This window comes from Salvelinus alpinus, chromosome 18 (assembly GCF_045679555.1).
Source record: "Salvelinus alpinus chromosome 18, SLU_Salpinus.1, whole genome shotgun sequence".
NCBI classification, from domain to species: domain Eukaryota; kingdom Metazoa; phylum Chordata; class Actinopteri; order Salmoniformes; family Salmonidae; genus Salvelinus; species Salvelinus alpinus.
In genome coordinates, this window is record NC_092103.1 from 37,546,486 (window position 1) to 37,566,619 (window position 20,134).

The window sequence follows — 20,134 nt, forward strand, 5'->3', positions numbered from 1 at the left end:
CTACCGCGGCCAAAACCTCCCCTATCCCGAGGTAGGCATGAAAATTCAAACCTGATGCTACCTGAGCCTGATGAGTCATATATTATATACATTTTATGAGCCCTACATTATCAACATTTAATGAGCCCAAGCCCAAAAAAGCTCAAATGATTGTCCAATACATATATGATTCATTCATAGGCTACTGCACATTACGCAAAACAGAAAAGCCCATAGATGTAGCTAGCTATATGCTTTCTTGGGTAAATAAATGAAACTAGCTCCAGTAGGCACATTTTTGGAGTTTAAACTGTATTACTATACTGTATTGTACTATATGGACTGGAATTCGTTCAAACCATGATAAAACAGAAGAGAACATGCGATTCTGGTGCAGCACATGCGGCCTACTGTAAGGATCGACACTGGTAGAGACGAGAAGCAGGTACACGGAGTGAACATTTAATAGCAACGAACATGGAACAGGACAGGACAGCGTCTGGACATGAACAAATAACAACATTAATGTTGACACAGGGAACAAACGGGGGAGCAGACAGTTATAGAGGGGGTAATCAACAAGGTAATGGAGTCCAGGTGAGTCCAATATTGCGCAGCTGCGCGTAATGATGGTGACAGGTGTGCGTAATGAAGGGCAGCCTGGCGCCTCGAGCGCCAGAGAGGGAGAGCGGGAGCAGGCGTGACAGTACCCCCCCTCTAGGGGCACCACCCGGCATCCCACCTAGGCGAACCTGGTGGGCCGGCTGAGGCAAGGGCGCTGGACAAGCCGGCTGGGGGCGTAGAAGCCCGACGAGCCGGGTGAGGCGTGGGAGCCTGATGAACCGGCACAGGTGTGAAAGCCTGACGATCCCGCTGAGGCGTGGGAGCCCGACGAACCGGCTGAGGCGTGGGAGCTTGATGGGCCGGCTGAAGCATGTCGTGGGGTGGGCGCCTGATGAGCCCACCGAGGCAAGAAGACCTCTTGAGCCAGCTAAAGCGTGGAAGCCCGTAGAGCTAGCTGAAGCACACCCGGACCCGATGTCACCAACCAAAACAAAAACCAAAACTCCCTGATGCTTCTTTTCGTGCTGTCAGCATTCTGTAAGGATCGACGCTGGTAGAGACGATAAGCAGGTACAGGGAGTGAACATTTAATAGGAACAGGACAGGACAGCATCTGGACATGAACACATAAAGACATTAATGCTGACACAGGGAACAAATGGGGGAGCAGAGAGTTATATTGGGGGTATTAAACAAGGTACGTGTTGGCTTTTCATAGCCGATCATTAAGAGTATCTCTACCGCTCCTGCGGTCTCTAGAGAGTTGAAAACAGCAGGTCTGGGACAGGTAGCACGTCCGGTGAACAGGTCAGGGTTCCATAGCCGCAGGCAGAACAGTTGAAACTGGAGCAGCAGCACCGCCAGGTGGACTGGGGACAGCAAGGAGTCATCATGCCAGGTAGTCCTGAGGCATGGTCCTAGGGCTCAGGTCCTCCGAGAGAGAGAAAGAAAGAGAGAAAGAGAGAAAGAGAGAATTAGAGAGAGCATACTTAAATTCACACAGGACACCGGATAAGACAGGAGAAGTACTCCAGATATAACAAACTGACCCTAGCCCCGCGACACATAAACTACTGCAGCATAAATACTGGAGGCTGAGACAGGAGGGGTCAGGAGACACTGTGGCCCCATACGATGATACCCCCGGACAGGGCCAAACAGGAAGGAAATAACCCCACCCACTTTGCCAAAGCACAGCCCCCACACCACTAGAGGGATATCTTCAACCACCAACTTACCATCTTGAGACAAGGCCGAGTATAGCCCACAAAGATCTCCGCCACGCCACAACCCAAGGGGGGGGGGGCGCCAACCCAGACAGGAAGATCACGTCAGTGACTCAACTCACTCAAGTGACGCACCCCTCCTAGGGACGGCATGAAAGAGCACCAGTAAGCCAGTGACTCAGCCCCTGTAATAGGGTTAGAGGCAGAGAATCTCAGTGGAGAGAGGGGAACCGGCCAGGCAGAGACAGCAAGGACGGTTCGTTGATCCAGAGCCTTTCCGTTCACCTTCACACTCCTGGGCCAGACTACACTCAATCATATGACCCACTGAAGAGATGAGTCTTCAGTAAAGACTTAAAGGTTGAGACCGAGTCTGCGTCTCTCACATGGGTAGGCAGACCATTCCATAAAAATTGAGATCTATAGGAGAAAGCCCTGCCTCCAGCTTTGCTTAGAAATTCTAGGGACAAATTAGGAGGCCTGCGTCTTGTGACCGTAGTGTATGTGTAGGTATGTATGGCAGGACCAAATCGGAAAGATAGGTAGGAGCAAGGCCATGTAATGCTTTGTAGGTTAGCAGTAAAACCTTGAAATCAGCCCTTGCCTTAACAGGAAGCTAGTGTAGGGAGGCTAGCACTGGAGTAATATGATCAAATTTTTTGGTTCTAGTCAGGATTCTAGCAGCCGTATTTAGCACTAACTGAAGTTTATTTAGTGCTTTATCCGGGTAGCCAGAAAGTAGAGCATTGCAGTAGTCTAACCTAGAAGTAACAAAAGCATGGATTAATTTTTCTGCATCATTTTTGGACAGAAAGTTTCAGATTTTTGCAATGTTACATAGATGGAAAAAAGCTGTCCTTGAAACAGTCTTGATATGTTCGTCAAAAGAGAGATCAGGGTCCAGAGTAACGCCGAGGTCCTTCACAGTTTTATTTGAGACGACTTTACAACCATCAAGATTAATTGTCAGATTCAACAGAAGATCTTTTTGTTTCTTGGGACCTAGAACAAGCATCTCTGTTTTGTCCGAGTTTAAAAGTAGAACGTTTTCAGCCATCCACTTCCTTATGTCTGAAACACAGGCTTCTAGTGAGGGCAATTTTGGGGCTTCACCATGTTTCATTGAAATGTACAGCTGTGTGTCATCCGCATAGCAGTGAAAGTTAACATTATGTTTTCGAATTACATCCCCAAGAGGTAAAATATATAGTGAAAACAATAGTGGTCCTAAAACGGAACCTTGAGGAACACCGAAATGTACAGTTGATTTGTCAGAGGACAAACCATTCACAGAGACAAACTGATATCTTTCCGACAGATAAGCTCTAAACCAGGCCAGAACTTGTCCGTGTAGACCAATTTGGGTTTCCAATCTCTCCAAAAGAATGTGGTGATCGATGGTATCAAAGGCAGCACTAAGGTCTAGGAGCACGAGGACAGATGCAGAGCCTCGGTCTGACGCCATTAAAAGGTAATTTACCACCTTCACAAGTGCAGTCTCAGTGCTATGATGGGGTCTAAAACCAGACTGAAGCATTTCGTATACATTGTTTGTCTTCAGGAAGGCAGTGAGTTGCTGCGCAACAGCTTTTTCAATTTTTTTTTGAGAGGAATGGAAGATTCGATATAGGCCGATAGTTTTTTATATTTTCTGGGTCAAGGTTTGGCTTTTTCAAGAGAGGCTTTATTACTGCCACTTTTAGTGAGTTTGGTACACATCCGGTGGATAGAGAGCCGTTTATTATGTTCAACATAGGAGGGCCAAGCACATGAAGCAGCTCTTTAAGTAGTTTAGTTGGAATAGGGTCCAGTATGCAGCTTGAAGGTTTAGAGGCCATGATTATTTTCATCATTGTGTCAAGAGATATAGTACTAAAACACTTAAGTGTCTCTCTTGATCCTAGGTCCTGGCAGAGTTGTGCAGACTCAGGACAGCTGAGCTTTGGAGGAATACGCAGATTTAAAGAGGAGTCCGTAATTTGCTTTCTAATGATCATGATCTTTTCCTCAAAGAAGTTCATGAATTTATTACTGCTGAAGTGAAAGCCATCCTCACTTGGGGAATGCTGCTTTTTAGTTAGCTTTGCGACAGTATCAAAAATATTTTTTTTATTGTTCTTATTTTCCTCAATTAAGTTGGAAAAGTAGGATGATCGAGCAGCAGTGAGGGCTCTTCGATACTGCATGGTACGGTCTTTCCAAGCTAGTCGGAAGACTTCCAGTTTGGTGTGGCGCCATTTCTGTTCCAATTTTCTGGAAGCTTGCTTCAGAGCTCGGGTATTTTCTGTATACCAGGGAGCTAGTTTCTTATGACAAATGTTTTTAGTTTTTAGGGGTGCAACTGCATCTAGGGTATTGCGCAAGGTTAAATTGAGTTCCTCAGATAGGTGGTTAACTGATTTTTGTCCTCGGGTAGGCAGAAGGAGTCTGGAAGGGCATCAAGGAATCTTTGTGTTGTCTGAGAATTTATAGCACGACTTTTGATGCTCCTTGGTTGGGGTCTGAGCAGATTATTTGTTGCGATTGCAAACGTAATAAAATGGTGGTCCGATAGTCCAGGATTATGAGGAAAAACATTAAGATCTACAACATTTATTCCATGGGACAAAACTAGGTCAAGAAGACGCGAGGCTGTAATTGCTGCTGAAGGTGCTTCAACAAGTACTGAGTAAAGGGTCTGAATACTTGTGCAAATGTGATATTTCAGTTTATTTTTAAATAAATTTGCAAAATTTTCAGAAAACCTGTTTTTGCTTTGTCACTATTGGGTATTGTGTGTAAATTGATGAGGGGAAAAAACGATTTAATACGTTTTAGAATAAGGCTGTAATGTAAAATAAATGTGGAACAAGTCAAGGGGTCTGAATACTTTCCGAATGCACTGTATATAGATGTCCTAGCCTACCCTTTTCAGGAAATGCATTCAATGCAGTATTAGCCTTACATTTAGCTAATTAATGACGGGTTATACATAATAAGCGTTTAACTTATAGCCTCTGTCTCTTGCGCATTACGCAATCGTATTTTGGATGCAATTTCAAGGGAGTTGATGGAGAGAGAGAGAGACTGTGAGAGTGCTCGCATGTCCACTGATTTAAAGCAACAATATTTGAGTGATAGGCGTTTTAAAACTTTGCAGCTGCAATTAAAAAAATTATTATCTTTAAATGAATAAACAAGTTGACCCCCTTGAAAGCCAGATGGAGATGGGTAAATGAGACGCGCATTCGGTCTTTATATTACTGTAGCTTAGGCTATACTGCAGCAAATGTAGGCCTACGTCTACATGCATTGTGAACTACACTTTATAATGCAATGTGCTGTCTGCCCCCACCGTTTGATTCATCATGCAGAGGCTGTAGAGAAGCCAGATTTAGACATTGCATATAATTTAATAGTTCCAATTCATGCCATGCTGTTCACATAAATTATTTATTATAATTTACCTGTTTCTCGCAGTTATTTATCCCCGGGAAAAGGGAGTTGTTTTGGGTGCTAAATCCCGTGTCAATCTCGGTAACCGGGTTCTCACCATTCAACCCTATTCCTGTTGTCTTCTTCTGTGGTCACAAGCACAGGAAGTGCAGCCACGATCTGAAAAGCTGGTGTAGTCTGCCTGTAATGTTTTGACTACTTATGCACTATACAAACAAGCAGTGGTGGAAAAAGTACCCAATTGTCATACTTGAGTCATTTCTATGAAGGTACCTGTACTTTTTCTCAAGTAAAACTGAAAGTCACCTAGTAATATACTACTTGAGTAAAAGTCAAAAACTATTTGGTTTTAAATATACTTAAATTAAGTATCAAAAATAAATGTAATTGTTAAAGTATACTTAAGCATCAAAAGTAAAAGTATAAATCATTGCAAATTCCTTAAGCAAACCAGACAGCACCAAAAAAATTTACGGATAGAAAGGCGCACACTCCAACACTCCAACATAATATAAAAACGAAGCTTGTGTCTTTAGTCCACCAGATCAACAGTAAGGATGACCAGGGATGTTCTCTTGACAAGTGTGTGAATTGGACCATTTTCCTGTCCTGCTAAGCATTATTTTTTATTTTTTTAAATTGTTTTATTTCACCTTTATTTAACCAGATAGGCCAGTTGAGAAGCAATCACAGGTGTTGATCGGGAGAGCTAAGACAACAACGGGTAAATGGCGATGATTTGGCAGAGCGGGTCAGTTAGGTACATACAGGGCCTGAGTTCGAGGCTGGGGCCGACAGATAAACAAAATGATGTACCGTGTTATTGAAACAGTCCAGGGGGCATCAGCTGTGTAGCCGAGTGATCAAAGGGTCCAATGAACAGCAATAGGTAAGTCAGGGGCCGTTCGGTAGTCACTACTACGCTAGGCGAGTGGTGGACACGGCGTTCAGAAAGCTAGAGGGCTGGGGCTAGCAGATAGTTCTTCGGCGACATCGTAACGGAATAGCCTGTTGAGACCACATCGGGCGATTACGTCGGCAGACCAGTCGTGATGAATCGGCGGGGCTCCGTGTCGACAATAAAGGGTCCATTTAATGAGTACTTTTGGGTGTCAGGGAAAAGGGTTCTAACCATGTGTATGTGACAAATAAAATTTGATTTGAAAATGTATAGAGTAAAAAGTACATTATTTTCTTTAGGAATGTAGTGAAGTAAAAGTACAAGTTGTCAAAAATAGAAATAGTAAAGTACAATTACCCCAAAAACTTACTTTAAAGTATTTTTACTTAAGTACTTTACACCACTGCAAACAAGTAGTAAAAACTACCTGATTACTACTGATAAGCCTGTGTAGTAAAGCTGTAGTGTTTTGACTACTTATTTACTACCAATATCAAGTAGTAAAAATACTGTACTTACCTGATTACTACTGTTTTCCTACTGAACACTACAAAACTATACTTGTGTATCTTGACTAGTGCATAAACTATGCATTCACAACACAATTCCTACAACGCTCTACTCAGAAAATGCCTTAAATTCCGTGACCCGGAAGTGAATGGGAAGTGGGCGGTATTTTACGTGGGGGTGACGGGAGTAGTGAGGTTTTTCGGGATTAAGGTTAGTTAAGAGAATATAGCAGTATAGATATGGCATGACCGGCCTCACATTCCAGTACAGTAGGCGGCGGTGTATGCACCTGTCAATTGGTTGCGATTCGCCTTTTTAGTGTTGCTTAACGAGACGCTGTTTTTTTGTTCCAGTGCTAGCAACCAGGGTCTGTTCATATATAGCTCAGTGCTAGCAAGCTCGTAATTCAGGTAACTAGCAAACTAAATTTGCATTCCCTGAACATGTCTAAAATAGTGTTGTTCCGAGTGTTTCTCAACCAGCGATTAACAGCGGCTGCTGAGGAGATATTCGGGGCAGTTGAACAAACGATAGCACAGTACCAGGAAGAATGTTCCCGTACAAAGGAGGAGAACGACCGTCTACAGAAACGGCTGGATATCGTAATTAAACCTGAAATTAAGGTACACCGAGCAGGTTTGTCGCTTTAACTGTCATTTTCTGTAAATAATCCTGTTTTCCTGAAAGCGCCACTCGAAAATTCCTCTAGAAAGGAATTACACCAGTTTATAGGCAAATTGATAGGGTTCTAACGATGAATTTAGCCTTAAGATGCCTTTGGGAAACCTGTCCCAGCTCAACAGACCAATGGTTCTAACGATACATTTATCCTTAAGATGCCTTTGGGAAACCGGGCCCAGATCAATGTCTATAAACTGGTATATAGCCTAATTCCTTGCTAAAGAGGAATTTTATAGTACAAGCCCTAACTACCCTTAGCGTCTATTGACGATAGTATCAAAGACAGCACAGTGTGTTTGGTGGACAGTACAGTGGTGTCGTGACCCGGAATGATAGTTGCGCTCAGCAAGTCCAGTGGTCAAGCCAGGTATGTGCCGAATAGGGAGGAAGTGGTACCCGCTAAGCAAGCAGCGTGACATCCTTTAAGCACCACTGTATGTTTAGAAACTCTGTGATAGTATCTTATGGCCGGGGGAGTTTTGTTAAGAGCCTCGACACTTGCTCTAAACATTAACACACATTGCTTGCGGTACAGTTGTGAAAACATAAGGAATGTACAGTATATTACATATCAGCGTGAATTAAAAAAAATAAATCACGGTTAAATTACTACACACCTTTAGGGTTAGATTTCCCACCCGGCCATATTCCCATGTGACAATGCTTGTTTACGGAAAACAGGTGGAAGACAGTCAACGTTCTGCTAATTAGCTATCTGTGTCTGATCATCTGTGTAAACGGAAGAAGGACGCCACAAATGTGTTGTTAAACAGTGTACAGTAAGTGCATATATTTTTTCTTTGTAATGTTAACCCCTTTTTTGTGATATCCAATCGGTAGTTACAGTCTTGTCCCATCGCTGCAACTCCCGTACGGACTCGGGAGAAGCGAAGGTGCGTCCTCAAAAACACAACCCCGCCAAGCCGCACTGCTTCTTGACACACTGCCCGCTTAACCCGGAAGCCAGCTGCACCAATGTGTTGGAGGGAACACTGTACAGCTGGCGACTGAAGTCAGCGTGCATGCGCCCGGCCGCCACACGGAGTCGCTAGAGTGCGATGGGACAATGACATCCCAGCCGGCCAAACCCTCCCCTAACCCGGACAACGCTGGGCCAATTGTGCGACCCCTCATGGGTCTCACGGTCACGGACGGCTGCAACACAGCCCGGGATCGAACCCGGATCTGTAGTGGCGCCTCTAGCACGGCGATGCAGTGCCTTAGACCGCTGTGCCACTCCGGAGGCCTTGTAAATTGATTTTGATGTAATATGAAGGGATGTTTTGTGGACCCCAGGAAGACTTGCTGATGCTCCTGCAAAAGATAATGGGGATCCAAATAATCATAAGACTATAAGGAGCAAGGTTAGGTAGGCTCCTTTAGTCCATCATTGGGCTAGTACAGGCCTAGGCCTAAATCGAGCGTTTGTGGGTTCATCCTCTTTTTTTTTTCTCTCCAGACATCCAGCAGCTCATTGTCTCTAAGGAAGAGGTTCCCCCTGAGCAGCAACACTGTGAGAAGGAATGGAGCCCCAATCTGGGGCAGGAGGTAAAAGAGGAACAGGAAGAACTCAGGACCAGTCAAGTGGAAGAGCAGCTTCAAGGGCTGGAGGAAGAGTTCATATTCTCTCCTGCCTTTGTGAAAAGTCACTATGGTCAGGTTTCAAGTTGGACCTTACATTTTCCCAGCACCTCAAATGAACAGATCAACACAGAATCTAATGGAGAGGACTACAGATTATTAGAACCAACCAATGACTCCCAGACCCTCGCTGCAGTTAATCTAGACTGTTCTGTAGCTAACTCCATGGGTTCTCTAGTTTGTCATATGAAAATGCATGCGAAGGATGCAGACGATAGTGGTGTGTGTGAAAAAAACTTTGATTCCACGGAAAGTTTGCAAGATCACCTCCAAACTCATATTGACGCTAGGTTTTCTTGTGATGTTTGTAGTAAATGTTTTACTATGAGTAGTAAACTGAAAATACATATGAGGTGCCACAGACGGAATCTACTTCCATGCCCTTTTTGTGGTAAATATTCCAACAGTGCAGCTAATCTGAAAGTACACATCAGGACCCACACAGGTGAGAAACCTTATCAGTGCCGTGATTGTGAGAAATGTTTCAGCTGTAAATCTAATCTGAAAAAACACATCAGATGTCACACAGGGGAGAAACCGTATCACTGTCCTGACTGTGGCAAAGGATTTACTCAGAGTGCCCATATGGGTATGCATATGAGGATTCACACAGGGGAGAAACCGCATAGCTGTAGTGTATGTGGCAGGTCTTTTAGCAATGGCCCTCATCTTAAAGTGCACATGAGGACCCATACAGGTGAAAAACCATATAATTGCAGTCTTTGTGATAAATGTTTTAGTAGTCATTCTGGTCTGACAGTTCACACAAGGACTCACACAGGAGAGAAACCTTATATATGTCCTTTATGCAAAAAAGGCTTTACATCAGCAAGTAATTTAAAGGCCCACAAAAAGTGCCATACTAAAAGTAAAAACCGTGTAGGTGTTATGGTTGTGGCAAATGCTTCACTACAAAGGAGTCCTAATGAAGGCATCAGTGGGAATAAATGAAAATGCTTTGTGGGGGAAAACAGCATCATTGAGGACTGAGAGAGACATTGTAGCTACAATCTGTGAGAGGAGATATGCCTCAGTATACTGCTCTTGGTTGAATAAGATGAGACTGAATTAGTTTTTTAACTAGCGGAACATTGTAAGAAGCCCACAAGTCAAACAGAGATCAGTTAGTGGATTTCTGAGCAACAGGAGTCACTGCCCAGTACCCATCATTAGGCATAATCTGATAGCTCAGAAAAAAATCCTGCATGCATGGACCCATCTGATTCTGGGTGCTGTGTGTTGGTGTTGAAATCTGCACATTACTTTTTCATTTATAGTTCTACACGTATTGTTCTTGTGGTCTAAAAATGTACCCACTGTATGTTATACATTTTTGTACTTAGCGCCTAGAGGTTGTAATTGTCCAGAAGGTATCACAGAATAAATGTCTGTTTACATTCAGAAGAGTTTCTACCTGGTCTATTCTTTCTCGTCTGTCATGAGCATGTGTTTCATGATCATACCATTTTATCTATGCTGTGAATGATAACTTGCACAACTCAACTATAATCTGATTAAATGAAAACAGTCATATTTGTAATGTTTCATGCACACTTAATAAGCTACCTACAATGCCTTCGGAAAGAATTGAGACCTCTTGACTTTTTCCACATTTTGTTAGGTTACAGCCCTATTCAAAAATGGATGAAATTGTTTTATTCCCTGAATCTACACACAATACCCCATAATGACAAAGCAAAACAGGTTTTTAGAAATGTTTGCTAATTTTAAAGATAAAAATATATAAATATCACATTTACATAAATATTCCGACCCTTTACTCGGTACTTTGTTGAAGCACCTTTGGCAGTGATTACAGCCTCGAGTCTTCTTGGGTATGATTTTATAAACTTGGCACACCTGTATTTGGTTCTCCCATTCTTCTCTGCTGATCCTCTCAAGCTCTGTCAGGTTGGATGGGGAGCGTTGCTGCACAGCTATTTTCAGGTCTCTCCAGAGATGCTCGATCGGGTTCAAGTCCGGGCTCTGGCTGGGCCACTCAAGGACATTCAGAGACTTGTCCTGAAGCTACTCCTGAAATGTCTTGGCTGTGTTCTTAGGGTCATTGTGCTGTTGGAAGGTGCTCTGGAGCAGGTTTTCATCAAGGATCTCTCTGTACTTTGCTCCTTTCATCTTTCCCTCGATCCTGACTTGTCTCTCAGTCCCTGCCGCTGAAAAACACCCCCACAGCATGATGCTGCCTCCACCATGCTTCACTGTAGGAATGGTGCCAGGTTTCCTCCAGATGCTTGGAATTCAGGCCAAAGAGTTCAATCTTGGTTTCATCAGACCGGAGAATCTTCTTTCTGATGGTCTGAGAGTCTAGGTGCCTTTTGACAAACTCCAAGCGGCCTGTCATGTGCCTTTTACTGAGGGGCTTTTGTCTGGTCACTCTACCATAAAAGCCTGATTGGTGAAGTTCTGCAGAGATGGTTGTCCTTCTGGAAGGTTCTTCCATCTCCACAGAGGAACTCTAGAGCTCTGTCAGAGTGACCATCAGGTTCTTGGTCACCTCCCTGACCAAGACTCTTCTCCCCTGATTGATCAGTTTGGCCGGGCAGCCAGCTCTAGGAAAAGCCTTGGTTCCAAACTCCTTCCATTTAAGAATGATGAGGCCACTGTGCTCTTGGGGACCTTCAATGCTGGAGAAATTTTTTGGTACCCTTCCCCAGAGCTGTGCCTTGACACAATCCTGTCTCGGAGCTCTATGGGCAATTCCTTTGACCTCATGGTTTGGTGTTTGCTCTGACATGCACTGTCAACTGTGGGACCTTATATAGACAGTTGTGTGCCTTTATCAAATCATGTCCAATATATTGTATTTACCACAGGTGGACTACAATCAAGTTGTAGAAACATCTCAAGGATGATCAATGGAAACAGGATGCACCTGAGCTCAATTCAGTCTCATAGCAAAGGGTCTGAATACTTATGTGAATAAGGTTCTGTTTTTTATTGTTAATACATTAGCAAAAATGTACGAACCAGTTTTCGCTTAGCCATAATGGGCAAAGTGTGTGTAGATTGCTACGGATTGTTTTTTTATTGAATCCTGTAACTGATTAAGGCTGTAATGTAACAAAATGTGGAAAAAGGTCAAGGGGTCTGAATACTTTCCGGAGGCTCTGAATATACCAGCAAAAAATATATTTTTTATCCCTCCCAATTTCAATCGTCTCATCGCTGCAATTCATTGCTGACCCCGGTCGTCAGTTGACATCCTCCGAAACATGACCCACCTAACCGCGCTTCTTAACACCCGCCAGCTTAACCCAGAAGCCACCCACACCAATGTATCGGAGGAAACACCATTCAACTGGCGACGGGGGTCAGTCGGCAGGCACCTGGCCCGCCACAAGGAGTCGCTATGGCACGATGAGCCAAGTAAAGCCCCACCGGCCAGCCCCACCGGCCAAACCCTCCCCTAAACCGAACGACGCTGTGTGTGTGCCATCCTATGGGATTCCCGGCCATGGCCGGTTGTGGCACAGCCCGGGAATGAACCCGGGTCTGTAGTAATGCCTCTAGCTCTGCCTTAAACCGCTGCGCGACTCAGGAGGCCCACATCTAACATATTCGAATGGCTCATGAAGAGACTTTTGCCCGTCTAAATTCAACCCCTGCACTGAAGAGCAATATGCCTACAATTCCAAGAAGCCAGCATGGGAAAGGTGGACTGGATATTTACTATCTTGGTTATTATTCAATATCCACAAGGGAAAAGGGAGATCAATTTGGAAATAGGCACTTGACTGAGTTGGCAGGCTGCTGGGGGGCTATGACAATTTGATAAAGATCATCCTCTATCCAGCGGTTCTCAAACCTCCCCCAGCCGATCCATGTATTTGAGTTAGCACCCCTGATTCAACTTGTCAACTAATGCTGCATTTGTAACCAAGTGGGAGGTGGGAATTTACCAGTTGTGAAGTCGTAAATACCAGTTGATGCATTCACCTGCTTTCACCTCGTTGAGAAATGCAGATTGGCTAAATGGCCAACAAGCAGCATAAACCATAAACTAAAAGTACAGCTATCATGCTTGTTAATAAATTATAGTGTTCAAACAATAAATTAATAGATTATTTATAAAAACAATGTTTTGTTACATTTAACTGCTGAATATGCTGTTGTCGAGGTCATTTCGTTAGTAGGTGACGTTAGATGTGGGAGAAGTGTGAGCTCAGGACGATAGACGAGTTTCCTACTAGTAATTACAAGTTGGATTTTTCCCAGTCGTGTGGTAAATTCACACTTGGTTATGAACGCAGCATAATCATCAAGCGTTACATGAGGTGAATAAGGTGAGCTAGTTCAGGGCTACAACAAAGTTGTGAAATATCTGGAGGTCACAGATGAGAGGTTTGAGAACCACAGCACCATGCACTGGTTCACGGATGGGAAACTCCAGTCCTCTGCGGCCTGATTGCTGACATACTTTTGCCTCAGCTAACACACCTGACTCTAAGGTACACTGCTATTCAGACGATACACAGCTGTACATTTCAATGAAACATGGTGAAGCCTCAAAATTGCCCTCCCTGGAAGCCTGTGTTTCAGACATAAGGAAGTGGATGGCGGCAAATGTTTTACTTTTAAACTCGGACAAAACGGAGATGCCAGTTCTATGTCCCAAGAAACAAAGAGATCTTCTGTAGGATCTGACAATTAATCTTGATGGTTGTACAGTCATCTCAAATAAAACTGTGAAGGATCTCGACGTTACCCTGATCTCTCTTTTGACGAACATATCAAGACTATGTCAAGAACAGCTTTTTTCCATCTTCGTGACATTGCAAAAATCTAACTTTTTTGTCACTTATAGATTAGACTACTGCAATGCTCTACTTTCTGGGTACCCGGATAAAGCACAAAATAAACTTCAGTTAGTGCTAAACACAGCTGCTAGAATCTTGACTAGAACCAAAAAATGTGATCATATTACTCCAGTGCTAGCCTCTCTACACTGGCTTCCTGTAAAGGTTAGGGCCGATTTCAAGGTTTTACTGCTAACCTACAGAGCGTTACATGGGCTTGATCCTACCTATCTCTCTGATTTGGTCCTGCCGTACATACCTACACGTACGTCACGGTCACAAGATGCAGGCCTCCTTATTGTCCCTATAATTTCTAAGCAAACAGCTGGAGGCAGGGCTTTCTCCTAGCTTACTTTTTATGGAACGGTCTGCTTATCCATGTGAGAGACGCAGACTCAGTCTCAACCTTTAAGTCTTTATTGAAGACTCATCTCTTCAGTAGGTCCTATGATTGAGTGTAGTCTGGCCCAAGGTTGTGAAGTTGAATCTTTGTGGGCTATACTCAGCCTTGTCTCAGGGTAGTAAGTTGGTGGTTTGAAGATATCCCCTAATGGTGTGGGGACTGACTGTGCTTTGACAAAGTGGATGGGGTTATATTCTGCCTGGTTCGCCCTGTCCTGGGGTATCATCGGACGAGGCCACAATGTCTCCCGACCCCTACTGTCTCAGCCTCCAGTATTTATGCTGCAATAGTTTGTGTCGGGGGGCTAGGGTCAATCTTATGTCTGGAGTATTTCTCCTGTCTTATCCGGTGTCCTGTGTGATTTTAAGTATGCTCCCTCTAATTCTCTCTCCCTCCCCTCCCGGAGGACCTGAGCCCTGGGACCATGCCTCAGGACTACCTGGCCTGATGTCTCCTTGCTGTCCCCAGTCCACCTGGCCGTGCTGCTGCTCCAGTTTCAACTGTTCTGCCTGCGGCTATGGAACCCTGACCTGTTCACCGGATGTGCTACCTTGTCCCAGACCTGCTGTTTTCGACTCTCTCTACCGCACCTGCTGTCTCGACCTCTGAATGCTCGGCTATGAAAAGCCAACTGACATTTACTCCTGAGGTGCTGATCTGTTGCACCCTCTACAACCACTGTGATTGTTATTATTTGGTTTCTTCCTATGTGCCTGCCTTTCTAGGGTGTTTTTCCTAGCCACCGTGCTTCTACATCTGTATTGCTTGCTGTTTGGGGTTTTAGGCTGGGTTTCTGTATAGCACTTTGTGACATCGGCTGATGTAAAAAGGGCTTTATAAATAGATTTGATTGATATGCACATGTTTGGTATAGCACAAATCAATTTTTCTGGACACTGGATGAAGTCTGCCTAGATATTTTGGTTTCATTTTGTTAAGACACTCCAGGGACCTCATTTATAACCTTTGCAAAAATTGAACACATATATATCTGCATGCGCATTTCTGAAAAAACTGCACATCCACAAAAATATTGATATGTATAAACTTGGCGCATGCCATAGTCCTACATACGCATGTTTCGCGCTATAAATCAGACCTATAGTAATACGTGCGCCCGCGAACTAGCCCATCATAAACCTTTTATGGTGACAATAACACCCTTATTCGCTTTATACTTTGGATCTGTTGGAATTAGGCCAAGACAATGGCAAACTTGATCAAATGTCTTTGGAGATGTTGGCAGAATCTTTATTTATATTTTGCAGTGACATTTGCTGTAGGCCTATCTGACCGTTTCTGAAAGACTGAACAAAAATATAAATGCAACAAGTAAAGTGTTGGTCCTGTGTTTCATGAGCTGAAATAAAAGATCACAGACATTTTCAAGAAGCACAAAAAGCTTATTTCTCCCAAATGTTGTGCACAAATGTGTTTATGTCCCTGTTGGTGAACATTTATCCTTTGCCAAGATAATCCATCCACCTGACAGGTGTGGCATATCAAGATCTGATTATAACAGCATGATCATTACATAGGTGCACCTTGTGCTGGGGACAATGAAAGGCCTCTAAAATGTGCAGTTTTGTCACACAACCCAATGCCAAAGATGTCTCGAGTTTTGCAATTGGCATGCTGAATGCAGGAATGTCCACCAGAGCTGTTGCCAGAGAATTGAATGCTCATTTCTCTACCATAAGCCGCCTCCAATGTCGTTTTAGAGAATTTGTCAGTATGTCCAACCAGCCTCACAACTGCAGACCACATGTAACCACGCCAGCTCAGGACCTCCACATCCGGCAACTTCACCTGCGGGATTGTCTGAGACCAGCCACCCGGACAGTTGATTAAACTGTGGGTTTGCACAACCAAAGAATTTCTGCACAAACTGTCAGAAACCGTCTCAGGGAAGCTCATCTGCATGCTTGTCATCCTCACCAGGGTCTTGACCTGACTGCAGTTCTGCGTCGTAACCGACTTCAGTGAGCAAATGCTCACCTTCTATGGTGGCTGGCACGCTGGAGAAATGTGCTCTTCACAGATGAATCCCAGTTTCACCTGTACTGGGCAGATGGCAGACAGTGTCTATAGCATTGTGTGGGCAAGCGGTTTGCTGATGTCAACATTGCAAACAGAATGTTCCATGGTGGCAATGGGGTTATGGTATGGGCAGTCATAACCTACGGACAATGAACACAATTCAATTTTATCGATGGCAATTTGAATGCACAGAGATACCGTGGCAAGATCCTGAGGCCCATTGTCGTGCCATTCATCCGCTGCCATCACCTCATGTTTGGGCTCTCGAGTGGCGTAGTGGTCTAAGGCACTGCATCTCAGTGCTAGAGGCGTCACTACAGACTCTGGTTTGATTCCAGGCTGTATCACAACCGGCCGTGATTGGGAGTCCCATAGGGCAGAGCAAAATTGTTTGGGATGCTCTGGATTGATGTGTATGACAGTGTGTTCCAGTTCTCGCCAATATCCAGCAATTTTGCACAGCCATTGACGAGGAGTGGGACAACATTCCACAGGCCACAATCAACAGCCTGATCAACTCTATGCGAAGAAGATGTGTCACACTGCAAGAGGCAAATGGTGGTCACAACAGATACGGACTAATTTATTTAAATTGACTGATTTCCTTATGAACTGCAACTCAGTAAAATCTTTGCGTTTTAGATTTTTGTTCAGTATATATTCCCCATTTGCACAAGGCTACTACTAGACTACTTTTGCCTTCATGCAATGCAAGACTTCAACCACTAGAAACTGTGCACACGCATGGTCTAAAGTTTGCGCTAGGATAAGCACATTCTCACGTCAAAATAAAGTTTTCATGAATGCCAACTGCGAGAAAACTGGTCCATGCATGTTTGGGGCATATTTTGTGCGTTCTCAACATAAATGAGGCCCCTGGACCAGACTTGTCCAGAGAAGATTGTGGATAAATACTTTTTTTCATTTTTCGATCTGTAAAATACTAAAGACATACGTAAAATACCTTTTTGACACATTTTCCCAAAGATAATTAAGCAATAAGCCACGGGGGGGGGGGTGTGGTATATGGCCAATATACCTCGGCTAAGGGCTGTTCTTGGCGTGACGCATCGCGGAATGCCTGGACACAGCCCTTAGCCGTGGTGTATTGGCAATATAACACAAACACCTTATTGCTGTTATAAACTGGTTACCAACGTAATTAGAGCAGTAAAAATACACGTTTTTCCATACCCATGGTATACGGTCTGATATACCACGGCTGTCAGCCAATCAGCATTAAGGGCTCTAACCCAGTTTATAATGGGTGGTTCGAGCCCTGAATGCTGATTGTCTGACAGCCGTGGTATATCAGACCGTATACCACGGGTATGACAAAGCATTTATTTTTACTGCTCTAATTAGGTTGGTAACCAGTTTAAAGTAGCAATAAGGCACCTCGCGTTGCGTCGTGCCAAGAACAGCCCTTAGCCGTGGTATATTGGCCATATACCACACACCCTCGTGCCTTATTCCTTAATTATACAACGGGTGGGTCTAATCCTGAATGCTGATTTGTTAAAACATTCCAGCCGGTGTCTATTCCACAAATTATCACCAGCTAAGACTATGACGTTAAAATGCCAATTTACTCTGTTCCATCTGATTGCGCAATCCACTGTCTCATCAACCCAGCCAGGCACTTTATAAACTTGATCTCCACTATAAAAAGCATCTTGACATTCTCACATTTCTTTTAGACTAATGTAACCGATGTGAAATGGCTAGCTAGTTAGCGGTGGTGCGCGCTAATAGCGTTTCAATCGGTGACGTCACTTGCTCTGAGACCTTGAAGTAGTTGTTCCCCTTGCAAGGGCCGCGGCTTTTGTGGCACGATGGGTAACAATGCTTCGTGGGTGTCAGTTGTTGATGTGTGCAGAGGGTCCCTGGTTCGAGCCCAGGTTGGGGCGAGGAGAGGGACAGAAGCTATACTGTTACACAAACATTTAGTTTTCAACAGCGGAGATTTGTATAAACCTTGTCTGTCTCTGACATTTGCAACATTGTTTCAATATTCAAATTCGATCTCCTGCTGTCCCGTAGTAATGAACGTGTCGGGACAAGGCAGGCAGGCAGCGTTTCTCAGCCGGTCGACATCATGAATCAGCTGGCATCATTTTTATGGATATATACAAAGAAATGTCAATTGAAAAAAGGTAAAACGAAAGGAAGTGCAGCTAGTTTGCAATCTTTCCAGCTTCAGTTTGAAAAGATTGTGCTAGATGTGTTGTTGGGTAGCTCCTTTGAACAACAATGTCCTGACGATAGAGCACATTTTCTATGCCAGGGAAATCACGCCTCATTAGCTCATTTGTTATGAATATGTCCAAATAAATGTCACTAGAAACCAGCTTAAAAACCTCTACGGGTCGGTGTCCCTATACCGGGACGGTTGATGCTAATGTGCGCTAATGTGACTAGAATGACGTAAGTAATAGCAAACGTTCCAGGACATAGACATGTCTTATATGGGCAGAAAGCTTAAAATCTTGTTAATCTAACTGCACTGTCCAATTTGCAGTAGCTATTAGTGGAAAAAATACCATGCTCTTGTTTGAGGAGAGTGCACAACAGCAAACTTTTATCACGGCAACTGGTTTGATACATTCAACTCTGAAGGTAAATAATGTACTTACATTCAGTAAACTTGCTCTGATTTGTCATCCTGAGGGTCCCAGAGATCAAATGTAGCATAGTTTTGTTTGATAAAATCTATTTTTATATTCAAATGTAAGAACTGGATTCTACAGTTTGAACCCCTGCTGTCTCTGGCTCCACACCCACCCCGCCCGGCCATCTAGATGTGTGAAAGTTAGTGTATAAGCTAATGATCCATCATGTATGATATTCCTGGGAGTGTTTAAACTTAAATGTTGTATTACCATATCATTTTTGTATGTTCTCTATAGCTATGTACTTGAAAATATATCAATTGACCAATTTGGCACATTTGGGCAGACCTGATACAAAATACTGTGTAGTATCCAGCTTCACTGGATCAATCTGAAACTTTTCACACACTGCTGCCATCTAGTGGCAAATCTAAATTTCGCCTAAACTGCAATATTATATTATGGCCTTTCTCTTCCATTTCAAAGATGATAAAGAAAACGCATGTTTTTTTTGTTTGTATTATCTTTTACCAGATCTAATGTGTTATATTCTCCTACATTAATTTCACATTTCCACAAACTTCAAAGTGTTTCCTTTCAAATGGTATCATGAATATGCATATCCTTGCTTCAGGTCCAGAACTACAGGCAGTTAGATTTGGGTATGTCATTTTAGGCGAAAATTGGAAAAAAAAGGGGGTCCGATCCTTAAATGCAAATGCCACTACTGTTGTTATTCTGGTTGCACTGTTTGACGTGACTGTAAGTTAGACATAGTTGGCTAGCTAGCAAGCAAGGGATAAGAACGTTGCCAGCCAGTATGGCAATGGAACATTTAGAACGAACGACTGTGTCGCTTCCATAGATACAGAACAAAAAGACTGAACGACTGGGTCGCGTCTCTGGCAACCGAACTGATAGAAGGAATTGGGTAGCAACCCTAAATTTGTGTTGGGACTATATCTTGTGGAAGGACGAAGTAGTATGAATAAATTAATAAAAATAATGAATAAAAATAATAATGAAAATATGTCAATCATTATTTGAATATAACCCATTGTATAAAAATGATAATACCCTTGTAGCCGGTGTATTGGCACGGTTTGCCCGGGGGCGTAACAACACCTGTGCCAATATATCCTCCAAAAACCTGCTTCTCTGGCATTATCACTAAAATATAATAAAAAAATTGACAATATATAAACAATTCCCTTGATACCATTCCGCTCCAACCATTACCATGAGCCCGTCCTCCCCAATTAAGGTGCCACCAACCTCCTGTGAACACAACCCCTTCCCCGTTTATCAACTGGTAGCTCAGTACCACA

The 20,134-nt window shown here is 43.5% G+C and overlaps 1 protein-coding gene and 1 long non-coding RNA gene across 2 annotated transcripts; one reads left to right on the forward strand and one right to left on the reverse strand.

Moving 5' to 3' along the window:
• Positions 1 to 420: 420 nt before the first annotated feature.
• LOC139544276 (uncharacterized) lies at positions 421 to 6,753 on the reverse strand. Its single transcript, XR_011668841.1, has 2 exons — positions 5,216 to 6,753; positions 421 to 1,474 (listed from the first exon to the last, which is right to left on the reverse strand). It is a non-coding gene; the product is annotated as an uncharacterized lncRNA (long non-coding RNA).
• Positions 6,754 to 6,766: 13 nt separating this feature from the next.
• Positions 6,767 to 10,338, forward strand: LOC139544275 (zinc finger protein 664-like). The gene is made up of 2 exons (XM_071351217.1): positions 6,767 to 7,251; positions 8,756 to 10,338. Exons 1-2 carry the CDS (start codon positions 7,059 to 7,061, stop codon positions 9,886 to 9,888), a joined length of 1,326 nt encoding a protein of 441 aa, XP_071207318.1. The 5' UTR covers positions 6,767 to 7,058; the 3' UTR covers positions 9,889 to 10,338.
• Positions 10,339 to 20,134: the final 9,796 nt, after the last annotated feature.